The sequence below is a fragment of the Macrobrachium nipponense genome, chromosome 9, assembly GCF_015104395.2.
Source record: "Macrobrachium nipponense isolate FS-2020 chromosome 9, ASM1510439v2, whole genome shotgun sequence".
NCBI classification, from domain to species: Eukaryota; Metazoa; Arthropoda; class Malacostraca; order Decapoda; family Palaemonidae; genus Macrobrachium; species Macrobrachium nipponense.
The window spans coordinates 93,403,004-93,423,483 of record NC_061110.1 but is presented as its reverse complement, the minus strand read 5'-3'; the positions used below and the strand labels follow the sequence as shown (position 1 = coordinate 93,423,483).

The 20,480-nt window shown below is 39.6% G+C and overlaps 1 protein-coding gene across 1 annotated transcript in view; it reads left to right on the top strand.

Annotated features, from left to right (window-relative positions):
* LOC135218145 (DNA ligase 3-like) overlaps positions 1-20,480 on the top strand; it is a 50,354-nt gene extending 29,874 nt beyond the window's left edge. The window contains exons 8-21 of the mRNA XM_064254293.1: positions 239-397; positions 2,177-2,308; positions 2,459-2,538; positions 3,903-4,068; positions 4,309-4,432; positions 4,657-4,727; positions 6,228-6,374; positions 15,283-15,429; positions 15,818-16,021; positions 16,289-16,438; positions 17,392-17,490; positions 17,966-18,051; positions 18,857-18,923; positions 19,135-20,480. Coding sequence (XP_064110363.1) covers positions 239-397; positions 2,177-2,308; positions 2,459-2,538; positions 3,903-4,068; positions 4,309-4,432; positions 4,657-4,727; positions 6,228-6,374; positions 15,283-15,429; positions 15,818-16,021; positions 16,289-16,438; positions 17,392-17,490; positions 17,966-18,051; positions 18,857-18,923; positions 19,135-19,245 — 1,743 coding nt within the window. The 3' untranslated portion in view covers positions 19,246-20,480. The remainder of the gene's footprint in view (positions 1-238; positions 398-2,176; positions 2,309-2,458; positions 2,539-3,902; positions 4,069-4,308; positions 4,433-4,656; positions 4,728-6,227; positions 6,375-15,282; positions 15,430-15,817; positions 16,022-16,288; positions 16,439-17,391; positions 17,491-17,965; positions 18,052-18,856; positions 18,924-19,134) is intronic.

The window sequence follows — 20,480 nt, the reverse complement described above, 5'->3', positions numbered from 1 at the left end:
TTTACTAATATATATTTACACTTGCTGTTTGAATTTAATGGCTGATGTCAAGTATTTTACATACCTAATCTGAAATATACGTAAGTAAAAATTTAATTTTGAGAAATATATATGTAATCAGTTCATTATATTTCTTATATCCAACATATTATGGTTACATATACGTACTATCATTTTTATCAGCTGAATACTGCAGTACTTAGATATTTTTCAATATAAAAATGTCACATTTTTCCAGGCAGAGGCGTGTAAATCAGTTGATTATGCTTTCAAAAAGTGTCTAAGTGGGGCAATGTATGCCGAAATCAAATATGATGGAGAAAGAGTACAATTGCATAAGAAAGGCAACAAATTTAAGTATTTCTCACGTTCACTGAAAGAAGTAATGCCACATAAGGTGAGTAAAAATCCTAATCTTTATAGGATTTTCTTTTATTTTGTAATGATCTTAATTTATCTAGGACAGTTTTTGGTTTGTACATATTGAAGATGATATATGCCATAGGATAATTCTGAGAACATAGTCATAATAATTCTGATAACGGAAAACATTCGTTTAGCATATACATTAATTATACTTCTATGACCAAGTTGCACCCTCACCATTGGTGAAGTTGCTGTATTGTTTTTTTTTTTAATGATAGAACCAGAAGTTTATGACTGCTGTGAATTAAGGCATACTGTGATTATTTAGGAAAGGACATTGGTATCTGATGTTTTTGTTTATATAATAACAAAGCAACTGTAAACAAGATGCAAACATCTTTCACAGCATTCAGTACAAGGAAAAATTTGTTCAGGATTAATTGAAGGACAGAAATTAGATTCTCAAACAGCAATTAGAAAAGAGAATTGATTTTAGCATAGCTAAGTAAGTGAGAAAAGCAAAGGATGCAAAAGGGGCAGATTACATGAGATGAAATAACACAGGAGGGTTCAGTCTGTAGTTTGGAAATCTTCTGAATGAAGAAAATGCCTTTGAACTGGAGGATATTGGCGTGATATAGAGCTCTCAGGAAGATGAATAGTAGAGAAGCCCAATATATAACCATCTGGAATAACAAGTGATTTGCTGAAAGCAGCTGGTAAGCTGGTCATTGATGACATTTATGAGAATCTAATAAGGAAAGGAATAGAACCAGAGGCAGGGTAAAAAGAATAGGGAGTGGATTACTAATTGGAAATTATAGAGAAATGAGATTGATTGAACATGCCATGAAAATATTAGAGAATACACGGGGGGAAGGGTGAGAAAAATTGTCAAGTGAGTGATTGTTGGTCTGGCTTCGTGCTAGGGAGGTGAAACAACAGCCATAACCTTTATATTTAGGCACCTATAGGAAAAGTACCTTACAAAGAGAAAGAGATTATGAATATACCATAATTAAAGTTAATTTTTGTTGTAAATCAATATGTTAAAATTTTTACCAGTTCAAAGGTTATGGGTAGAACTTTGCTCCATATTGTTTTATTCATATAGAGCAGTTAGTTTAGCTGAGTAAGCATTCAGTAATTTTTTTTTTTTTGCTGAAAAGGGTAAAAAAAAGAAGGGTTCCAGAATTAATTTCTTGGGCTAGAATTTATGCATGTCTCCTTTATTCGTTATGCAAATACTACAGTCATACCCCAATAAATGAACATTTTCACCCTTAAACAACCTGGGCCCCACAAACCATTGTTTCTTGTAAAGTACCTTATTTGATTGGCTATTGGTCTTTAGTTGTAGACATGTGGAACAGCTTTTCCCAGCTCTTCAAGCCCTCATGCACCAACTGTTGGAATTTTTATATATAACTTAAAGTATTTGTTGCTTGCTCAGGGAATTTGCCAAAAAGTGATTAGTATAGTGAACAATGGTTTGTAACAATAAAATTTAAACATTATGGTGTTTTCATTTTATATGCTTTATTTGCTTTGATTGCTTCCTTAGTCACATGAATCTTATTTAGTTCTTCTGTTTGTCAGTTTAGACATATCATTCGTTATGCTTTAGGAATTGTATTGATAAGTGCATCCACTCTTAAATCACTTTTTCATTTGTGATGTGGGAGTAGAAATGTTAAAGGCACTGAAGATATTGGGAAGAATGATCAGTAATTGTTTTAATTTTATTGTACAAAAACCACAGCAGATTTTTATTAGTCCATCAACCCTTAAATTTTTTTTATATTATCAGGTTTCTCATTTCAAAAACTACATTCCACAAGCTTTTCCACATGGTGAAGACCTTATTCTTGATGCAGAGGTGTTGATGATAGATAATAAGACTGGAGTACCATTACCATTCGGAACACTGGGTGTTCATAAGGTATGATATCTGTGGTATATTATGGCCAAATGTTTCAAAAAGAATTCCAGTAGATGAAGATACAGCTTGAGATCATTACTTTTTATATTCTTATTTTACAATAATTTTAGTGGTATTTACTCATAAGTTGTTTATTTCTCTTTATTCCAGAAAGCAGAGTTTCAAGATGCTAATGTATGCCTTTTTGTATTTGACTGTATACATTACAATGGACAAGATTTGATGGATAAGTAAGTACTTGTATGATAACAGAAAGTACATGTATTGTGTCCTTATTATTTTAAGTTCTTGTGACTGTATTTTACTCTTTGTGTACCTAATTTGAATGATTGATATCTTAATGTAAGCTGGGTTTTTGTCTAAATATGCCACAGCATTGATATACTACATTCCTATGATAAAAGAACTCTGGACAACAGGATTGGGCTGCCTTAAGATCTAGAGTATGAGGTACAGGGACATAGTAATAGAGTATTTTGGGAAAATCATTCAAAGTGAAGCCTTCACTGAGGCAGAGTTCTTGAACAAAACCTTTACTGCAAAATTCACAGAACATAGCTAGAAAATTATCCAATATATTGGAATCATGCAGTTAGATGAATTGATGGCAACCATGTTCCTAACAGACAGTATCCCTGCTGTACCTGAGTTGACAGTAGTTTGGGAAGATTTTGGATGCAGGGAATAGCATAGAGTTAATGACGTGTTTGAATGGGAGCTTTTAATACTACCAGCAGTTATTGGACATCCAGCTTATCTTATTTTGCATCTATGATAAATTGATCCATGAAGGAAATTTGAGCAAACTGAACTCTAACTCACAGGGAGGAGGTTGGCAGACCATGTGTATATTTAGTAATGAGTATCTGTCATCAGATTTGGAAAGGGTGAAAATTCCACAACATGCACTCCTAGAGTGCATGTTGTGGAATTTTCACCTTGACCCTCTATCACTGAACCTGCTGCTGATTGGAATGCCCTTCATTATGAAACAAGAACATGGAGTCCTAGGATCAGAAGTAATGCTCCTATAGATTGAATCATCATGTGAGATAATTAGAGGGAACCAAAGTAGTCAAATTAGGAACTATGTATATCAATGACTATTGCAACATATACTTAATGGGGAGTATGCAGGTGCAAGGCCTATATGAGCTTTATGTTGTCCTCTGATGAAAGACACATCTGTAAAGAAAAGCACAGTAAGAGGTTTTATATGTGGAAATGAATGTTATAATTTATATTAAATTTAAATTTTCAGTTTTGTGTGTTGTCTAGTATTGGACTATTGATTGCTTAATAGTTTATTATCATTAATGCCTTTATGTATTCTGCATTGCAAGTTCATTTAATGATCATCATCGTTTGCCTCTTTGTATTATAGAGGAACTTCAGTGGAAAATGTATGATTGAAGCATGTCTGATTGAAAATATATCATATTGAATAAAATCATAAATCTGCAGTGTTAATATTGGCATTGCAATTAATCTAGGATTTAACTTAAATTTTCATTGTCATATTACAAGCTTTTGGTAGTTGTTATCTTTATATCTCTTCCAATGTTTAATTGCTACTTATGTTGACTATTTTCAGACCAATAAAGGAAAGGCGAGAAATTCTTGAGGAACATATGACTGAAATAAAGAATCATATAATGTTTTCGGAAATGAAGTTGATAACGAAGAAGGAAGATCTTCGTAACATGATAAATGATGTCTTAAAGCAAGGTTTGGAAGGATTAGTGCTTAAGGACTTAAATGTAAGTCTTATCTATATTTTGTATTTTACTCGGAGTACAATAATGTTTTATCATATGATAGTTTAATCAGACCACTGATCCAAAATTTTCAGCTTTCAGAGTGCTGGAACAGTGGAAGAGGTTGTGTATTATTTAGCTTATGTAGTCGATTACAACTTCCTTGAAGTTAACTATCAAATCTTGGTATGACTTAATTGTGCTGCACATGATAATTTAACATATGTTCTGATTGTATTCCAGAGTATTTATGAACCAGGGAAACGACATTGGTTGAAAGTGAAAAAAGATTATTTGAATGATGGAGCAATGGCAGACACTGCAGATCTGGTAGTTCTAGGGGCTTGGTATGGGACAGGGAAGAAAGGTAAATACTGCATTGTGTTTGAATTTGTGTGATTAAATACATACTGACAATAACTTCAATCTGTCATTTTGCTTAAGGTGATTTTTGTTAAACTGTCTTTTCTTCATCGTTAAATACATACTGACAATAACTTCAATCTGTCATTTTGCTTAAGGAGATTTTTGTTAAACTATCTTTTCCTCATCATGTAGTATTAACTCTTTAACTTACTATGACTTTTACAGGTGGAATGATGTCAGTATTTTTGATGGGATGTTTTGATCAAAGAATAAACAAATGGTGTACTGTAACAAAGGTGAGTTTGATGAGTAAGTGGAGGTTTTAGACCACTGCAAGTACTACAAGTTCTTGTTCATATGTGATATATTGTATAAAAAAAGTGCTCAAACTATTGAAAGATGGAAATTGCTTATTTTGATTTAAATGGTTGGATTATTTACACATAGTTGGATGAGAACTGAGAAGGGAGGCTGGAGGTGAGTAGAACTAAAAGCAGAGGCAAAGCATTGGTGGCAGAATTTAGCAGAGGCATTTTGTGACCACCAGAAAGAGGATAAATGAATGCATATATGTATAGGCAATCCCCTGGTTACGACTAGGGTTCCGTTCTTGAGACGTGTTGTAAGCCGAAAATCGTCGTAAGCCGGAACATTGTAAAAAAAAATCATAAGAAAACCTTACTTTAAATGTTTTTGGTGCATTAAAAACTATTTAAACTTCATTGTTATTGCATTTTTCATAAAAAAAAAAGCCTTCAAATATTGATTATTTTGCGTTTTTGGAGTCCTATTTCTTCTGCCAGATCAGCACTGTAGACGTTGTAACCCTGGAACATGTGTTAAACCTGGAAATAATTTCTGATAAATATAATTGAAAAGCATTGTAACCTCGGAACGTCGTAAGCCAAACCCGTCATAAGTCGGGGACTGCCTGTACTGTATATTCCTTCATTTCAAAATTCAACTAAAGAGCATTGATTAGTTATGTCACTGTACTACATATAAACTTAATGTGATGTGCAGATGTTAATCCTGTTGACATGTGGTACAGAAATATGCATTTAGAGCACTACACTAAAAGGATAAATCATGTAATTTCTTAGTTGCCTCTCTGATATTATATATTCATTTGTATTTTGTATGAGAAACTTGAATGTACACAGATTTTGAGTCCATCAGAGACGAGGAACCAGTCCCCTACTTACATCAGAGGCTTATTGTACATTTAATTCCTTTAGGTTATAAATTGCTATTTTTGAAGTGTTTTGAGTTTTTCATGACAATTTGACAAGATAATTTATGCATATTAATTTCAAGCATAGGCCCTAAATTTCTCTGCTTTAGTATAGCAAGAACAGAAGATGTTAGTAGTTCTATAGGTGATACTTTGTATGAAGTTCAACAATGAGTAACATGATTTGAAATGGAAGATACTGATTAAAGATCAACTTTATTATGATGACAAGAAACACACATGGTATACTTTATACTCATGATAGGCTACTGAGCTATTCTATGATATCCAGATATCCATCATTCCTTTAGGCTCCAAAGCAGCTGGATAACAGGGACTTATTATAGAAATAATTTCAGAGTGGGAAGCCATAAATGAATGGGAGAAAAATCAGAAAATTTTACTGTCAGAAGACTGCATTTTCCCTGTTTATTGTCATAAGAAGACACATATTCTGAAATTTACTATATTTTATACAGGATACGTTGTAGGTTTTGTGTAGATAAGCTTGTCAAGTTAAAAAAACTGTACAGGTAAAAATTGAATATGGTTTTATTTTCAGGTTCACACGGGTCATGATGATGCAACTTTGGCTCGGTTACAGGATGAGCTTGACATGGTCAAAATTAGTCAAGATTCTGATCGTGTTCCATCATGGTTGAAATGTACTAAAACTATGGTACCTGATTTTGTTTCTGCAGATCCTAAGGTATGGCATGAATGTTTCTGAAATTCTCATTTTATTTAAGATTGGAACATTCTAAAATGGAAAAAACATGTAGAAGTGATAAATTTCACTGTAATGAAAGCATAAATAATTCTAAAATACAAAAATATTCAGGATCTGAAATTTCTAAAATGTTATTATGAAAAGATTCGTACAAATCATATTACTGCACTGTACCATAATCGTACCATTTCGTGTTCAAATTGCCAATAAGTACTAATATAAGATATTTGAAAATCAAGGCTTGTGCCTTATAAAAGAAGTAGTATTTATAGACAAGAAGTAATATCTACCTGTTGGACATGTAGTTCTTTGGGGTTCACTGTTGGCCAACTGGATCACTGAAGTATATGTTTGTTGACCTGTCTGTAGTTCTTTGAGGTTCACTGTTGGCCAACTGGATCACTTAAGTATATGTTTGTTGACCTTCCTACAACTCACAGGTACTCCCAAACTTGTTTACTTTGTTTTACTTTGTATTTTTAATATTCAAGTGAACTTTTGTGTTGTTCCGACACGGCATACAAACCTTCGGTCCTTTTACAATAGGAAGGTACTAGCGGCAGCTGGATAGGTCGTAAGCTTTCGAACAAGGGGTTCGGTAGTTAACTGCTTGTCCGACAGGCGCGCACGCGCGACTGGGAGGTAAACAAATCACTTTTGCTTTCGGCCTGCTGGCGTGTGGACGTGTATCATCGCTCTCTGCCCGCTTCATCATCGTTGCTTTCGCATGGTTGTGTTTTTCTTTTTCTATTTATCTAGTGAAACTGAATTGTAAGTACAATCATTTCATATTTATTTCCATTGAATTCAATTGTGAATTAAAGGATCTTGGTTTCACCACGCCCTCCGATTACCCGAGTGCCGCGACTGAAGGGCGTAGGTGCGGGAATTCATTTTCCCAGAAATGATCCTCGTATTGTGTATGCTCGGTGCCGAGGGCGGGAGAGCGCTCACTCCGAGCGTATATTTTGGTTGGAAATGTGTAGATGAAAATCGTAAGTAAGTGCTCTTTTCATTTATATATTTTTTTGACCTGTATGCTCGTTGCCGAGCGAATGCGCTCGGCACGAAAACTTATTCTGTATGGAAGTGGAATCGCAAGTACAGTATTCTTTTTCATTTTCATATATATTATTTTGATTGTAGCAATACTCATTTTGGATCAGTTTCCGAGCTTACCCGGAAATTGATCCTTTCCCCTTTTTATTTGAATGAAGTGAAATCGCAAGTGCAGTTCTTTTTCATTTTCATATTTTATTGAGATTGCATTGTTTACTTGGATCAATGTTTCCGCTATTTCCCGGGAATTGATCCTTCCCCTTTTTATTTGTATGAAGTGAAATCGCAAGCGCAGTATTCTTTTTCATTTTTCATATATATTTTGATTGCATCAATTCATTATGGATCAAGGTTTCCATTCATAATCGGGAATGGATCCTTTTACCCTTGCGCTCGGTACCGAGGGCGCAAATGCGCTCGATCCGAGCCCTTATTCATTGTGAAGTGAATCGTAATGCAAGATTCTTTTTCATTTTATTCCTTTTATTATTGATTGCATCAATATTTATTTGGTTCAAGTTCCGCTCAGTCAGGGAATTGATCCTTATGCCCTTGCATTCGGGCCGAGGGCACGATTGCTCTCGGGCTCTTATTATTATTGTTGGGTACATGGGTGCTGTGCGGGGGTGGGGAACGAGACCCCCCCCCCCCCCCCCCCCCCCCCCCCCCGCTCAGCTCCCCACAGATGGCCCTTCCCCTTGGGGGGGAGGTTATCTGCGTTCTTCTCCTCGCCCGATCCGTCGAGCGCGGGGGAGGGCGCTCGGTGCCCGATGTACAATTGTATTCGGGGTCTTCCACTCGTTCGGAGAGAGCTCACCCCCCCGCGCGAGGGGACTTCCCCCCACTAATCGCTACTACTGTTATTTCCGCAGGTGCTACTGCCACGAGGGTGGACCTTGGTGAGGTATGGGCGTCCTTCCATTTGCAGGGCGTGCTAGTGTCCAGGGGCTGCGGTTCTATGTCTGGGCCTACTGCGGTCACCCATGGAGTGGTGACCACGCTCCAGGTGACGACGTCCCTCCTCACCTGGTGTACTCGCCTCACGTGGTAACAGTCTTGCCTACAGCCGCTGTGAAGTGCCGTTCGCCGTACCGAGAGGGGGGCGTGCCGCCGCCGCTCGTGGTTGCCGCGCTGCCGCGACCACACTTCCGCTGCCCTAGAGCTCGCCCCTGGACCTGCCGCCGGTACCAGGATGTTGCTGGCTGCTGCTCCACTTCCTTTGTTTCCGGTGCTGCCTGCCGTACCTGCCGATTCTGCGCTGGCTGTCCCTGCCGTTGCTGCGCTGGCTGTCCCTGCCGTTGCTGCGCTGGCTGTCCCTACCGATGCTGTGCTGGCTGTGCCTGCTGTTCCTGAGATGCCCATACCTGAGATGCCCATACCTGCTGACGTCGTCCCTGTTCGTGGTGGTACTACCCCAGACTTTGGTCTGTCTGTGTACAGGTGCGTCCGGGCCCTGTGGCTTCGGCTACAGCAGCCCCGGCTCCGCCCTGGATAGCAGATCTTACGTCTGTCCTGAGGAAGCTGACGAAGAAGAGGAGGAAGGTGTCGTCGTCGTCGTCTTCATCTTCTTCATCGTCGTCGGCTGCCGCCTCTTCCCCTTCGACTTCTAAGGCTTCACAGCCGAGGAAGAAGAAGGTTGCCTCCTCCCTCCTAAGAAGTCTCCCTCGGGAGCTTCTCGGGACCCGTCTCACCTCGGTGGGACGGGAGGGTTCCTTCCGCTGGTCCTCCTGCTCCTTCGGGAGCGGGGCCCGTCTCTTCTTCCGCAAGGAAGAAGACTACGGGGACCAGAGGGGTACCGGCTAACACCGGTACTTCCTCGCCTGGTGTCAGTGGTTCTGCCACTGCATCAGGGTCCGTCTCGGCCTCTCGTTCGCGGGAGGTACCGAGTGTACGGTCGCCTACCAGCGACCGTACAGCCAGGAACCAGACCTCTGAGTCCGCTCAGCGTCAGGTTCACGGCACGGGGCGGAAGACTGGTGACAGCCGCTCACGCGACTCTCACCAGACCAGCTCTCGCTCTCGCGGCGACCAGCTGGCTACCCGGGGACGTGACGGTCCACGACCGGCCACGGGCTGAGGCTGGGAAGAGGTCCTCCCGTTCGCCGGTGCCAGCCACGGCTGGAAAACCAGCGACGTGACGTGCCGTGAGGACAAGCAACCGGTCTCACTGTGACAGTGGAGCCTGCAGGTCGCCTGACCGTCGCTCTCACAGAGAGCGATCGGGTACGGCAACCAGCACCAGCTCTTCTGACACTCGAGATCGGGGCCGCTGTGCTCAGTCCAGCCGTTCTCCACAGCGAGACGGTTCGACCAGGCCTGCAGCTCGATCGCCACCGCGGGTTGACGATCGCCTGCAGCCCTCCAAGCCTGCTGGTTCTGCCAGCGAGCGAGGAGGGAGCGTCAGGTCTGCCTCTCCCGTACCTTCAACCTCCTCGGGTTACACCGGGAGGAGCGAGGCCGTAGTTGCAGTAGTTGATCGTGAGGGGTGCGCCCCTCATGATCCCACCACGACGCCCTACGTGCCAGGCACGGTTCTTGGACCGGCCAGGACGTATGCGCAAGTGGATGGAGAAGACCGAGAGGGCTGTCGCTGTTCCCCCTTCTTAGGAGGAAGGTTCTCGGAATATGCTCTTGTTCGAAGGGCTTAACGGTCCCACTCTGCAAGATGCTGTGACTTCCGAGATCCAGAGGAACTTTGCCGAGGTTATGGCACCGATTCGTCAGCACAACGACCTCGGGGAAGGATCGCCGCTCCACCAGCAGAGCCACGTCTCGGCTCGAGTCGTTTTGGGGCCCGAGAGGGAACCCAAATCGACGGTGGGTCTGCCGCGATCGGAGCTTGCCGACTGTGTTGAACCAGGTAGTCTCTCGTCTCCGGACAAGAAGGCTCTCTCAGTTCTGGCCGGTCGAACAAGCTACTTCACCTCCTCTACTGCGACAGAGGCGTTTCTACGTGTCTTCGGACACCGTATTTGAATACCCCTTCGGTCCTCCTGAGGTTTCGACCTCGACGAGGACTGGAATGAGTCGGAGGACGGTATCGGCTCTCTCCTGTCAGGTGTCGATCAGCCCCACCCAGACGACGTTCACAGTGGCGGCAGACCCTTACCTACAGTATGAGTTCGTAACCCTCCTCGGGAAAACGTTTTCTCCTGACGATACGTTTTCCCAGGCTCTGAGAGGCCATCGCCGTAAGGCGATGGCTGCTCCTTTTCTTCTCCAACTGCTGGTTCCGCTGGGAAGGCGAGCCAGTATCCAATTCCTCCCCCATTCCCTCTCTCCTTACGGCTACGAGGGAAAGGGGAGGGATCCTACAGAGATTTCTCTGTAAGATCCCATGTTAGGGCTGCGCTAACGGGGGGACCTTCGGGTCCTACCTGATGTAAGCCCCGGTCGTTGAGGAGGGATCCTGCCCCTTTCTCGATTTCTACGGGAATCGGGAGGATCACCAGCCGATATCGTTTGACGAATTCGGTGGGGGTTTCGCAGAGTGCTTAGAATTCTACAGAATTTCTAGCGCACTCAGAGTGTTCGAGTTTTTTACGATCTCCAAACACTTAGGCGAGACCACGGTCCAAAGTGAGCGAGAATCCCCGATAATTGTTACACGATAATCGGGAAACCTCGCTTATGCTCGAATTCCTGTAATTTCTAGCATTGGAAGAAAAAGACTGCTGCTGAAAGAAGAGTATCTCACAGTAGGCGATTAACCTGGAATAGAGAAGAACGGACGGGAACTTCCAGTTTTGGCTTGAACTATCGTCTTCGGTATTCTGTTCACCATTGAAGCTTTCCTTTGGGAAAGACTTCTCCTTCACTCTCTTGACTAGAGAACGAAGGCGGTCGATCTCCAATCCTTATTCTCATTCCTCGAGAGGAAAAGAATTTAGGATGGAGGTCGTGGTACAGAACCTACAAATATACTACGTATATTACCCTCGCGACATGATTCTTTTAACAGTTGAATTGTCCGGGGGGTAGGCGCATACCGTAGTTAACTCTACAGTTTGTGACCGAGACGAATTGTATCTTAATTGAACTGCAACTCGGGGTTGCCTGCAACCTCCCAGCAGTTATCAGTTTCGATTTTAGATACTTGGTATTGTCATGACAACACCAAATCAGCTTTTGTATTTACCGAAATCCGTTTCGGTTAAATATAATTGCTCGAGCGTATTCTTTATGCTCGATGGTTCTAGCCGAACGCATTCCTTCGTGGAATAATGGATTACCTGGCAACTCAGGATGACGAGTCACCGAGAGCTACTGCGTATTGAACTGCCTGATAGGGATAGCAGCTCAGTATCAGCTAGGTCTCGGAGATGCACGGTCGGTTACGTCTCTCTCTCCCCTGGTTTGATTGACTACCGAACCGTATCTCTGCCCAACAATCATGGACTTAGTCTCTGATTAACGGGGATTCTCGCAATAATGAAGGACCATCTACTGCTGGTGACGCTCGATTTCATCGCCTTCGACATTGCGAGAATTTTCAACAGAGATATCTCTTGGACTCTTTCATCTTTCTGTTTACCGCACGGTAACAGAAGTCTGTACTAGTCACCCGCTGCATCGCACCGCGATAATGCGAATGATTTTTGCAGACATCTGAGTTTGTCTTCAAAATATCTCTTATTCGTAGGTGTGCAATTATTCATTGCTCGCCCCGAATTAACAGATATGTCAGAAGACATCGCCTACTCTCCGACCTGACAGCTCTACTTCCAAATGTTCAGCCCATGAGAAGCAGTTCTTCAGGCAGTATTTCCCTGTCTTCATTACTGAAAAGCGCTCCGCTTTTATTGCAACTACGATCCTCACCGGACAGCAATGAATAGCGGTTAGCGTTCTCAGTCTTTGTAGCACAGGTTCAGAATCTTGAGAATCCTTCTCTCGGTTCAGCTGTGAAGACGTAGGTTGCATTTTCTGTACACCTTCGTCTTCAACGACACAGTGTTGTTTCTCCTTAGCCGAGAATCAACTATACTATGAGATATCTTGCCATCAGGGACCTCGGTCTCTAGAAGGCAATTGACTTTCGCCTGTTGGGCACATGCCTTAAGAGAGTCATCACCTTGCCTTCTGGCATCGGTGACGAACAAATTATTTGTTTAGTCTCTTGGCATAACCCTTTTAAAGGAGGCGAAGGTCACGTGACTTGCTCGGGTGCTTGGACAACTTGCCTCCTACCGAACGCAGTCAGTCGGCAGCTGTCAGAGCGCCCAAGTCTGTTACGAACTTCGCTGTGGACTTAGTTCGGTTGTTCCATAACAGTCTTTTCGTCTCCGTCCTAACGGCTTGTCACAGTACCCATACCATCGACACCCACCATTGAGTGTCGGTGTCCTATCCACTACCGAGAAGAACAACTTCGCTGCAGACGGATAGACCAGTATGGGTACAGGACATCACCGAAGTCGAGAAGAGGGATAGGTCATACGACCATTCCCTTCTTTTCCTCTGAGGTAATTGCATGACTTTTCCTGCGAAGTCAAGCATCCAGGGGATGGGGATTCGTGACGCTCGATTTCGTACCGAATTCGTAGCGAAGACTCTGAACCCTTCGGTTCCTGGCGATCGGTTAGAGTCCTTCACAATCCCCTCCCTAATGGACTTCACCGCCTTCGATGCGAAGGAGATGCTGCTTTGTCCTGTGAAAGCGCGACCGCGCTTTCTGAAGAAACTCGACATCCCAGGCTGAGTGTTGAAGACTCTTCGTCAGCACCAAGATGACCTAGAAGTACACTCCCTCGAGTTACACAAGAACTTCTCCGTGGCGCAGGTACTGAAGGCAGGGGTCTGGTACAACCAGACCACTGGCACCTCCTTCTACCTTTTGGATATTGCCCACAGGTCCTTGGATCGTTTTCCTTGGGACCCGTGGTGGCTGCTCAACACGTTGTGTAGCTAACCCAGACCCTAGCAGGCTGAACAGCATCAAGTCCTGGTGTGACTGTAAGAATAGATAAGTGAATGAGAGAGTGACTGGCTTCTCTTCCTATCTTTTTCTCCCCCTCTACCTGTGGGTAGAGGGATACGGTCATCACCTTGCTGGATAAGGACGAGATGCCGGTGAGCTACTCGACAGAGCCCCATCCTATCCCTTTCACTAGGGATGGGAGCGAATATCCACCACTTCCTCCTACAAGGGGGGGGAAGTGGATGCCAACAAGAGACAAACCATAACTTTATGTTGCCTCTTGCAAATAGGAACTTGTTCTTGTTTGCTCGTACGAAGAGATACGCTTGCCTCTCTCTTAGTACTTGGTCCAGAGGTCTGACCATTGATCCTGCGGTGCACACCCCGATCAATCGGACAGAGGCTTGGATCCCTCCCTCGCTCTTACGACCAGGGAGGCATTCCAAGGTTGGGCGAACACCAGTCTGTTCACAAAAGACTCAGATTCCTCCCACCAAGAAGTGAGTCTTCCTATTGTAAAAGGACCGAAGGTTTGTATGCCGTGTCGGAACAAATGACAATTTGTCCAAAATTGCATTTTTCCTAACTATACAAACCTGAGGTCCTTTTACACATAGTCCCACCTCATGCCACCCCTCACTCTGCAGTTTTTGCTTGGGCCAAAAGCAAAAGTGATTTGTTTACCTCCCAGTCGCGCGTGCGTGCCTGTCGGACAAGCAGTTAACTACCGAACCCCTTGTTCGAAAGCTTACGACCTATCCAGCTGCCGCTAGTACCTTCCTATTGTAAAAGGACCTCAGGTTTGTATAGTTAGGAAAAATGCAATTTTGGACAAATTGTCATTTTAAGCATAGTGCAAAAATTTTTCAATGATTTAGAGAAAATATATTTTTAGGTGTCTTTTCCTGAGCATAACTACAAGTGCTGAATCATGTCCCTTTTCCACTTGAGCATTAATTTGTATATTATTTTTCATTGTGTTCTTCAGTTCTTGTGTCTGGTCATTGACTGCTGGAGTGCCTTGTTTTGCTTTGGTAGTCTTAGTTTTTTTTTGTTCATTTGTTGGTTGCCTTAGCATATTTTAGTGAAGGTGATTTTTGTTTGTGGGTGCAAGTTAGTATCTCTGTTCCCCTTTCTTGCTTCCAGAGTTGTGAAGATTTGAGTTTGTTTCAGTCTTTTTTTTTTTTATACAATTTGAGTTTGATTCAGTCTTTTTTTATACAATTTGAGTTTGATTCAGTCTTTTTTTTATACAATTTGAGTTTGATTCAATCTTTTTATATACCATGGTACATACATATTTGGTGCATTTTGTGATGTTGGTATTGTTTGCCATGTGTTCTGTATTTTTTTATAACCTTGCAACATACAAAATTATTTTACTAACAAGGCTCTTGTCTGTCTCATGTCCTATTGTTAATTCTCCAATTTACTTGGAGACAAATAATTTCTTTTCCCAAAAGCTAGAGTTGTGGTCCCTTGGGTGCTTTTTTTTTTATCTCTAATAGCTTAGCTACTCTTCTTGTAAGCGGCTTCTCAGGTTGCACAAAAGTAACGAGTTTGTATGGGAAGGAATGTAATTCTTCAAGTGCAAAAATAATTTTTGCTGTATAAGCTAATTAGTACATGTAAACCAAAAGTTGGCCTTCCAACCCTTATGTTCTTTTGCAGTTGGGTCAGACCACGTAATGGGTGATCCAGTTAGCAAATAGGTAACTATTAGCTACTGAGAGGGAGTGATTCTGCTTTTGTTATAGAGGACAGGTATCTAGGATTCACTGATACATGAATAGCTTTGTAAATGTGAGGGATATGTGTAGGAGTAACTAATTTTGTATTTGAGATTTGTTTTTAGTGCAAGGAAATAGGGGTCATTGCTGTATGAATTATGGTATTGAATCTTTACAGAAAGCTCCTGTTTGGGAAATCACTGGTGCAGAATTTACGAAGCATCAGGTTCATACAGCTGATGGAATTTCAATAAGGTTCCCACGGGTTACAAAGATTCGCAATGACAAAACTTGGCAAGAAGCTACTTCGTTATCGTATCTCCAGGTATGTTTGTTTATATATACATATAGCCTTTTCCTGGAGGATGCGTTCCAGACACTCTCCCTTGAATAGATAAAACCCGCAAATACTTAGAGCCCCTTTAAAAATGCTTATAACTGCCTATTTTGATAGTTCAAACACAAGAGAAACCCTTAAAAACTGCTGATACCTGAATATTTTAATAGTTTTATCACAAAAAGTGCCTTTAGTAATGGATAATACATACCGCGAATAGGTGAATTTTCCGTGAATTATGTGTATAGTATACAGTACGTTCTATACAAAAATCAACAAATATGTGAGTCTTCGAATAGCAGGGGTCAATTGTACATACTAAGTGATGATTTTGTATGAAAAATTAGTTAGAATTTAGAAAAGGTTTTCTCCTCAGGAACTTTATAAGAAATCCCGAGAATATGGAGATTTTGAAGTTATGGGGTCTGATGATACTGACAAAATTGATGATGACGATGGTGATGGTGATGGCGATGGAAATGACAGTAACAACAGAAGTATTGGTGCAGACCTATCTACCTCTGTCAGGACTTCCGACAGTACTCCTTCACCCAGTAGCTCATCTAAAACCAAAGCTAAGGTATATTCAGTTTTCATTTGCTATATATTTAAAAAATATATTTACGATCATGTGTTAAAAAATGACTGTAATATATTACATAGTATGTGGTAATTTTTTTCAGTTATTTTAATAGTATTCATCAAGTAATTAGTGTAGTACATAAGTATTATGATTTTACAAAGTCACCAATGTAATTTGTTTAAAATAAAGTTAACTAATTAGTATATTTTTCATGATAACAAAGCACATCTATTTTATAGGTAAAAGAAACAATCTATTTTATAGGTAAAACAAACAATGAAAACATTCATCAGAGGTAGTCCTGAGCTGAAGCACACAGTCTCCAAGAATAAAAAGAGTGACATCAAATCAGAACATCATTCTGGCAAAAGAAAATCAGATGATTCACATATTCAAGTTCCAGTGGCCAAAAAGGTTAGTTAATTTCAGATTAAGGTAAGATGTTAAATCTTTATTCACTGAAATTAGCACAAATTATTATTATTGTTATTATATTATTCTTATTTAAAATGTGTACACATTTTTATGGCTCATGTACCTTTCTAGTGCATATTTCCATGACTGCTGAATTTGTTGACCAGTTAACTGATATCCTTCAAATGGTGATAAACTCAGAAAAATGGTTAATACTCTTCATGCATTCTTGAGAGAAGAATGGCAGTTTCATGGAATTCCATTATGGCCACCATATTATAAGATGGCTACCATTTGTCTCTTGAAATTGAGTTTATTCCCTTAGATTTATTTGAATAACCCAGTTGAATAAATTTGTGATATTTCTAATGTTTTGAATCATGCTGACACATTCAAGTTACAAGCCATAGCCATACCGACTAGCCATGGTAACCAGGGCTGCTCTGATGGCTGGAGCTGTGACCAGAGGTGCTCTAGTGTTCTTAACTAGTACTACTCTAGTGACCAGAGCCTTAACAAAAGGATCTTCAGCTATAACCAGTCTCTGGCAGTCATGAAAGGTTTCTCTAGAAAGGTACATCAATTGATGTGTAACAAGTAATTAGAGTAATAAGCCTCCAACAAGCCTACTTTTCATCATAAAAATCCAGTACTTTTCACCTCCAGAAAGTCCTCTTTTCAATTCCCATATGATACTGTAGGAAACTTACTTTTTCAGCAAAAAAAAAAGTCCAGATTCAATATCTTTTATCTTAGTGAATTGTTAAATTGTTATCTCCCCCTCAGTCAAGAAATAAAGTAAATTATGTTTACATTTTTGTAAGTATGACTCAGCATGCTACATCTTTTATCTCGGTGAATTGTTGTGAAAAAAGTCCAAATTCAATGTCTTTTATCTCAGTGAATTGCTATCTTTCCCTCCAGTCAAGAAATAAAGTAAATTATGTTTACAGCTTTGTAGGTATGGCTCAGCATGCTACAATGACAACTCTGCACATCTCAAGATGTTTGGGCATCCAGAGACTCCTCGTACAAAGATACCAACTGTTAATGTAAGAAGACCCTTTTATCTCTTTATTTATGAATATATAAATCCTTCTAAATTTTAGTATTTAAACTAAGCATTTGTGAACTATAGGTCAGAGTATATGATACTGCATTGAAACACAAGTTAAGGTTGTATTGTTGTATTATTTGGACTTTCTTCTATACTTATTATTGAGGTAATAACTACTTCAACATGTTTTGCTTTTTTGAAGTTAATATTTTGTCTTTTTGCAATATTTGGTCCTTTGTTCCCAATGTGTCCACTCCGTAATTCTGGTAAACACTTGAATTTAAAAAGCATTTCTACAAAAGCTATAAGCTTATACATATATGATAATTTCCTGTAATAACTCCATAATTTTTTTCATGTACTAAAACTTGATCTCAGGTATTAAATGATGAAAACAGTTTTTCATTGGTCACTTAGTTGTCAAAGTACTATGGTTCCTTTTGAATAAAGCATACTTATTTCTTGTGCAGCCACTGCCAGATTTTTTAACAGGAGTCATGGTCAGCATACCCAGTCCTCTAGAGAAACGTGACGTACTGGAAAGATATGTTGTAGCGTATCCTTTTATAAATCATTGCAGGAGTAGGTATGAATATATATTTTTTCATCTTTATTCATATTGTTGCTGAAAGGTAAGGCCCCATAATTAAGTTTTATCTCCTAATTTTGTAGGGTAAAATTTTGTAGTTACCTTTTGGTGTGGATGTACATTTTATTGGGAAAAGAGAATGTTGTAAGGTAAAGGACTGAGCAATCTGTCTTCCAAATTGTTTGTATTTATGTGAATGTGTGCATCCTGCGTTATCACTATATTCCATGTGTTATTTTTAGTATTTTGATTTAACCAGGCTTAGTATAGTTTGTATACAAAGTAATTTGTGGGTTTCAATACACTTACTAATCAGTATTTTGTAGTATTGACTCTAAAGCTTAGCTAGTATAGTATGCCTATTTTAGTGGGGTCCGGTTCTAGCAAAGGTCTATTAATGGACATTCAGTTAACAAAACAGCCCACCTCAGTTTCCAAAGATTCAGGTTAAATTTTATACTATTCACTACTGCTGGATAGGAGATAGTACATTTCATTATGAAAATGAATTTTACTATGAAAATAAATTTTAAAAGTATAATATACAGGGAATTAAAATGTCTACTTTCATCAGACATTTGAATGCCCTTTAATTTAGTCTTTAAGTATAGGTACCATGTTTTAATATATGTCAACATACCTACATCCTAAAGAAAGTTTTTGGAAGTGATACCATTCTAATCTCAAGAAGGAAATTATGAAATCTTGTATTTTGTATTCATTGGTGTAAATTTAAGTTAACTATTGTTTATTTCCTTAACTTGTGACAAAGATATGGAGGCGAAGTATTGCCTGAATTCCGTTCCAGTGAAGCAACTCATATCCTTATAGATGAAAAGGTATTTCTCTGTGTTCTTAATGTAAAAGTCAAATGATAAAGATGAAAATTTATTCTATAGCACAGTAGTTCAGTATTGGTAGCGTATTCTAGAGTAGTTAAAGGCAAGTAGATTGCTGGCAACTGTTGAATTTCTTATAATTTTTGTTAGAAGCCATTTTTACTATGTTATAATTAACCCTATCTTTATTGCACATTTTCTTGGTATTCAGGATTCATCTGTAATGGCATCATCATCTGAAGGGTTACTGGTATCACCTGACTGGCTGTGGGATAGCATTAAACTTCAGAAGCTTCTACCAACTAGACCTTATAATGCTTAGTTTTCTTATTTCCATGTTTAAGAAGTATAGTATTTGGAAATTTGCTAGTGTACAGTTATTTTTATACCATTGTACAGCAGGGTGTTTATAATGTTAATTTGTTAAATGTCATTTTTTGGATGTCAGACTTGCATGCTAATCATATATTTTATGCTTTATTTAAAACATGAAGGTAAAATTCCAAAACTAAAAGACATTGAAAATTTCTCTTGAAAGGTAAGAGGGAGGTTTATATTTAAATTTATATGTATATATTTCCTGTGTAAAGCACTATAATTGACAGTCAAGTACTTATTAAAGAAAGATAGCAAGATGTGTCCTTTCAAAGTAAGGCTGACCCCTGTGTGTGTGTGTGTGTGTGTGTGTCTCTCTGTACTTTATGATGGCGCTTTTGAAATGCAATGCAACACAACTATGCAACCAAAACGATGTGCTGAACGAAGACATAGATGTTATCATCTTTTATAAATAAATACTTAGAAATATAGAATGGAAATATGGAAAGTTGTTTGCACATAGAAGTATAATGAATTTGTCATTTTAAGAGATGTATATATTTGCTATTTATGCCAAATATTGTATATAAAATATTAATGAAAAGCAGGCAAACATTTTTATGGTTTCATGTGTTGGACTGGTTTAATGAATAGTCTTTGAACAGTCCTTGCTTGAGTGGGATTTAAAGAGTTTATCATTTCCCAATACTTTCCTGATGTTAACCCATTGCCATATAATGTCTTATTTATTCATCCATTGTAAGTTATATTTTTCACAGATAATTTCATCAGGCATTTGAATGTTAGGAAGTGAAATTGTATTTAGCACTTTGATGTCATCAGAATCTTGAAGGATTAAGATTCCATATTAGCAAATTAATTTGAGCCGACATGTTCCCATTTTTTTTTATCGTGAATTACATTTTTATTTCCAAAAAAATTTATGGAATCACAATTGCTCCTTCAGCAATGTTATGTCAGCTCTACAATGTTACTTTGCTAATCAGCTCTTTTGAGATTCAGTGGATTTGTGGATAAAAAAAATCAGTAATATTCTTTTCTGCAGGCATGTTTACTTTATTCAGTTGTACTTTGTTAATTTTGTTTATCTTATAAAAACTGGATAGCTGTGCCTTGCACTCTAGGATATATATTTTTACCACATGTAATTATATAAACACTATTTGTATGTTATGAAAATGTTTCCAGGTAAATGAAATACAGATAAGCATTTCATAA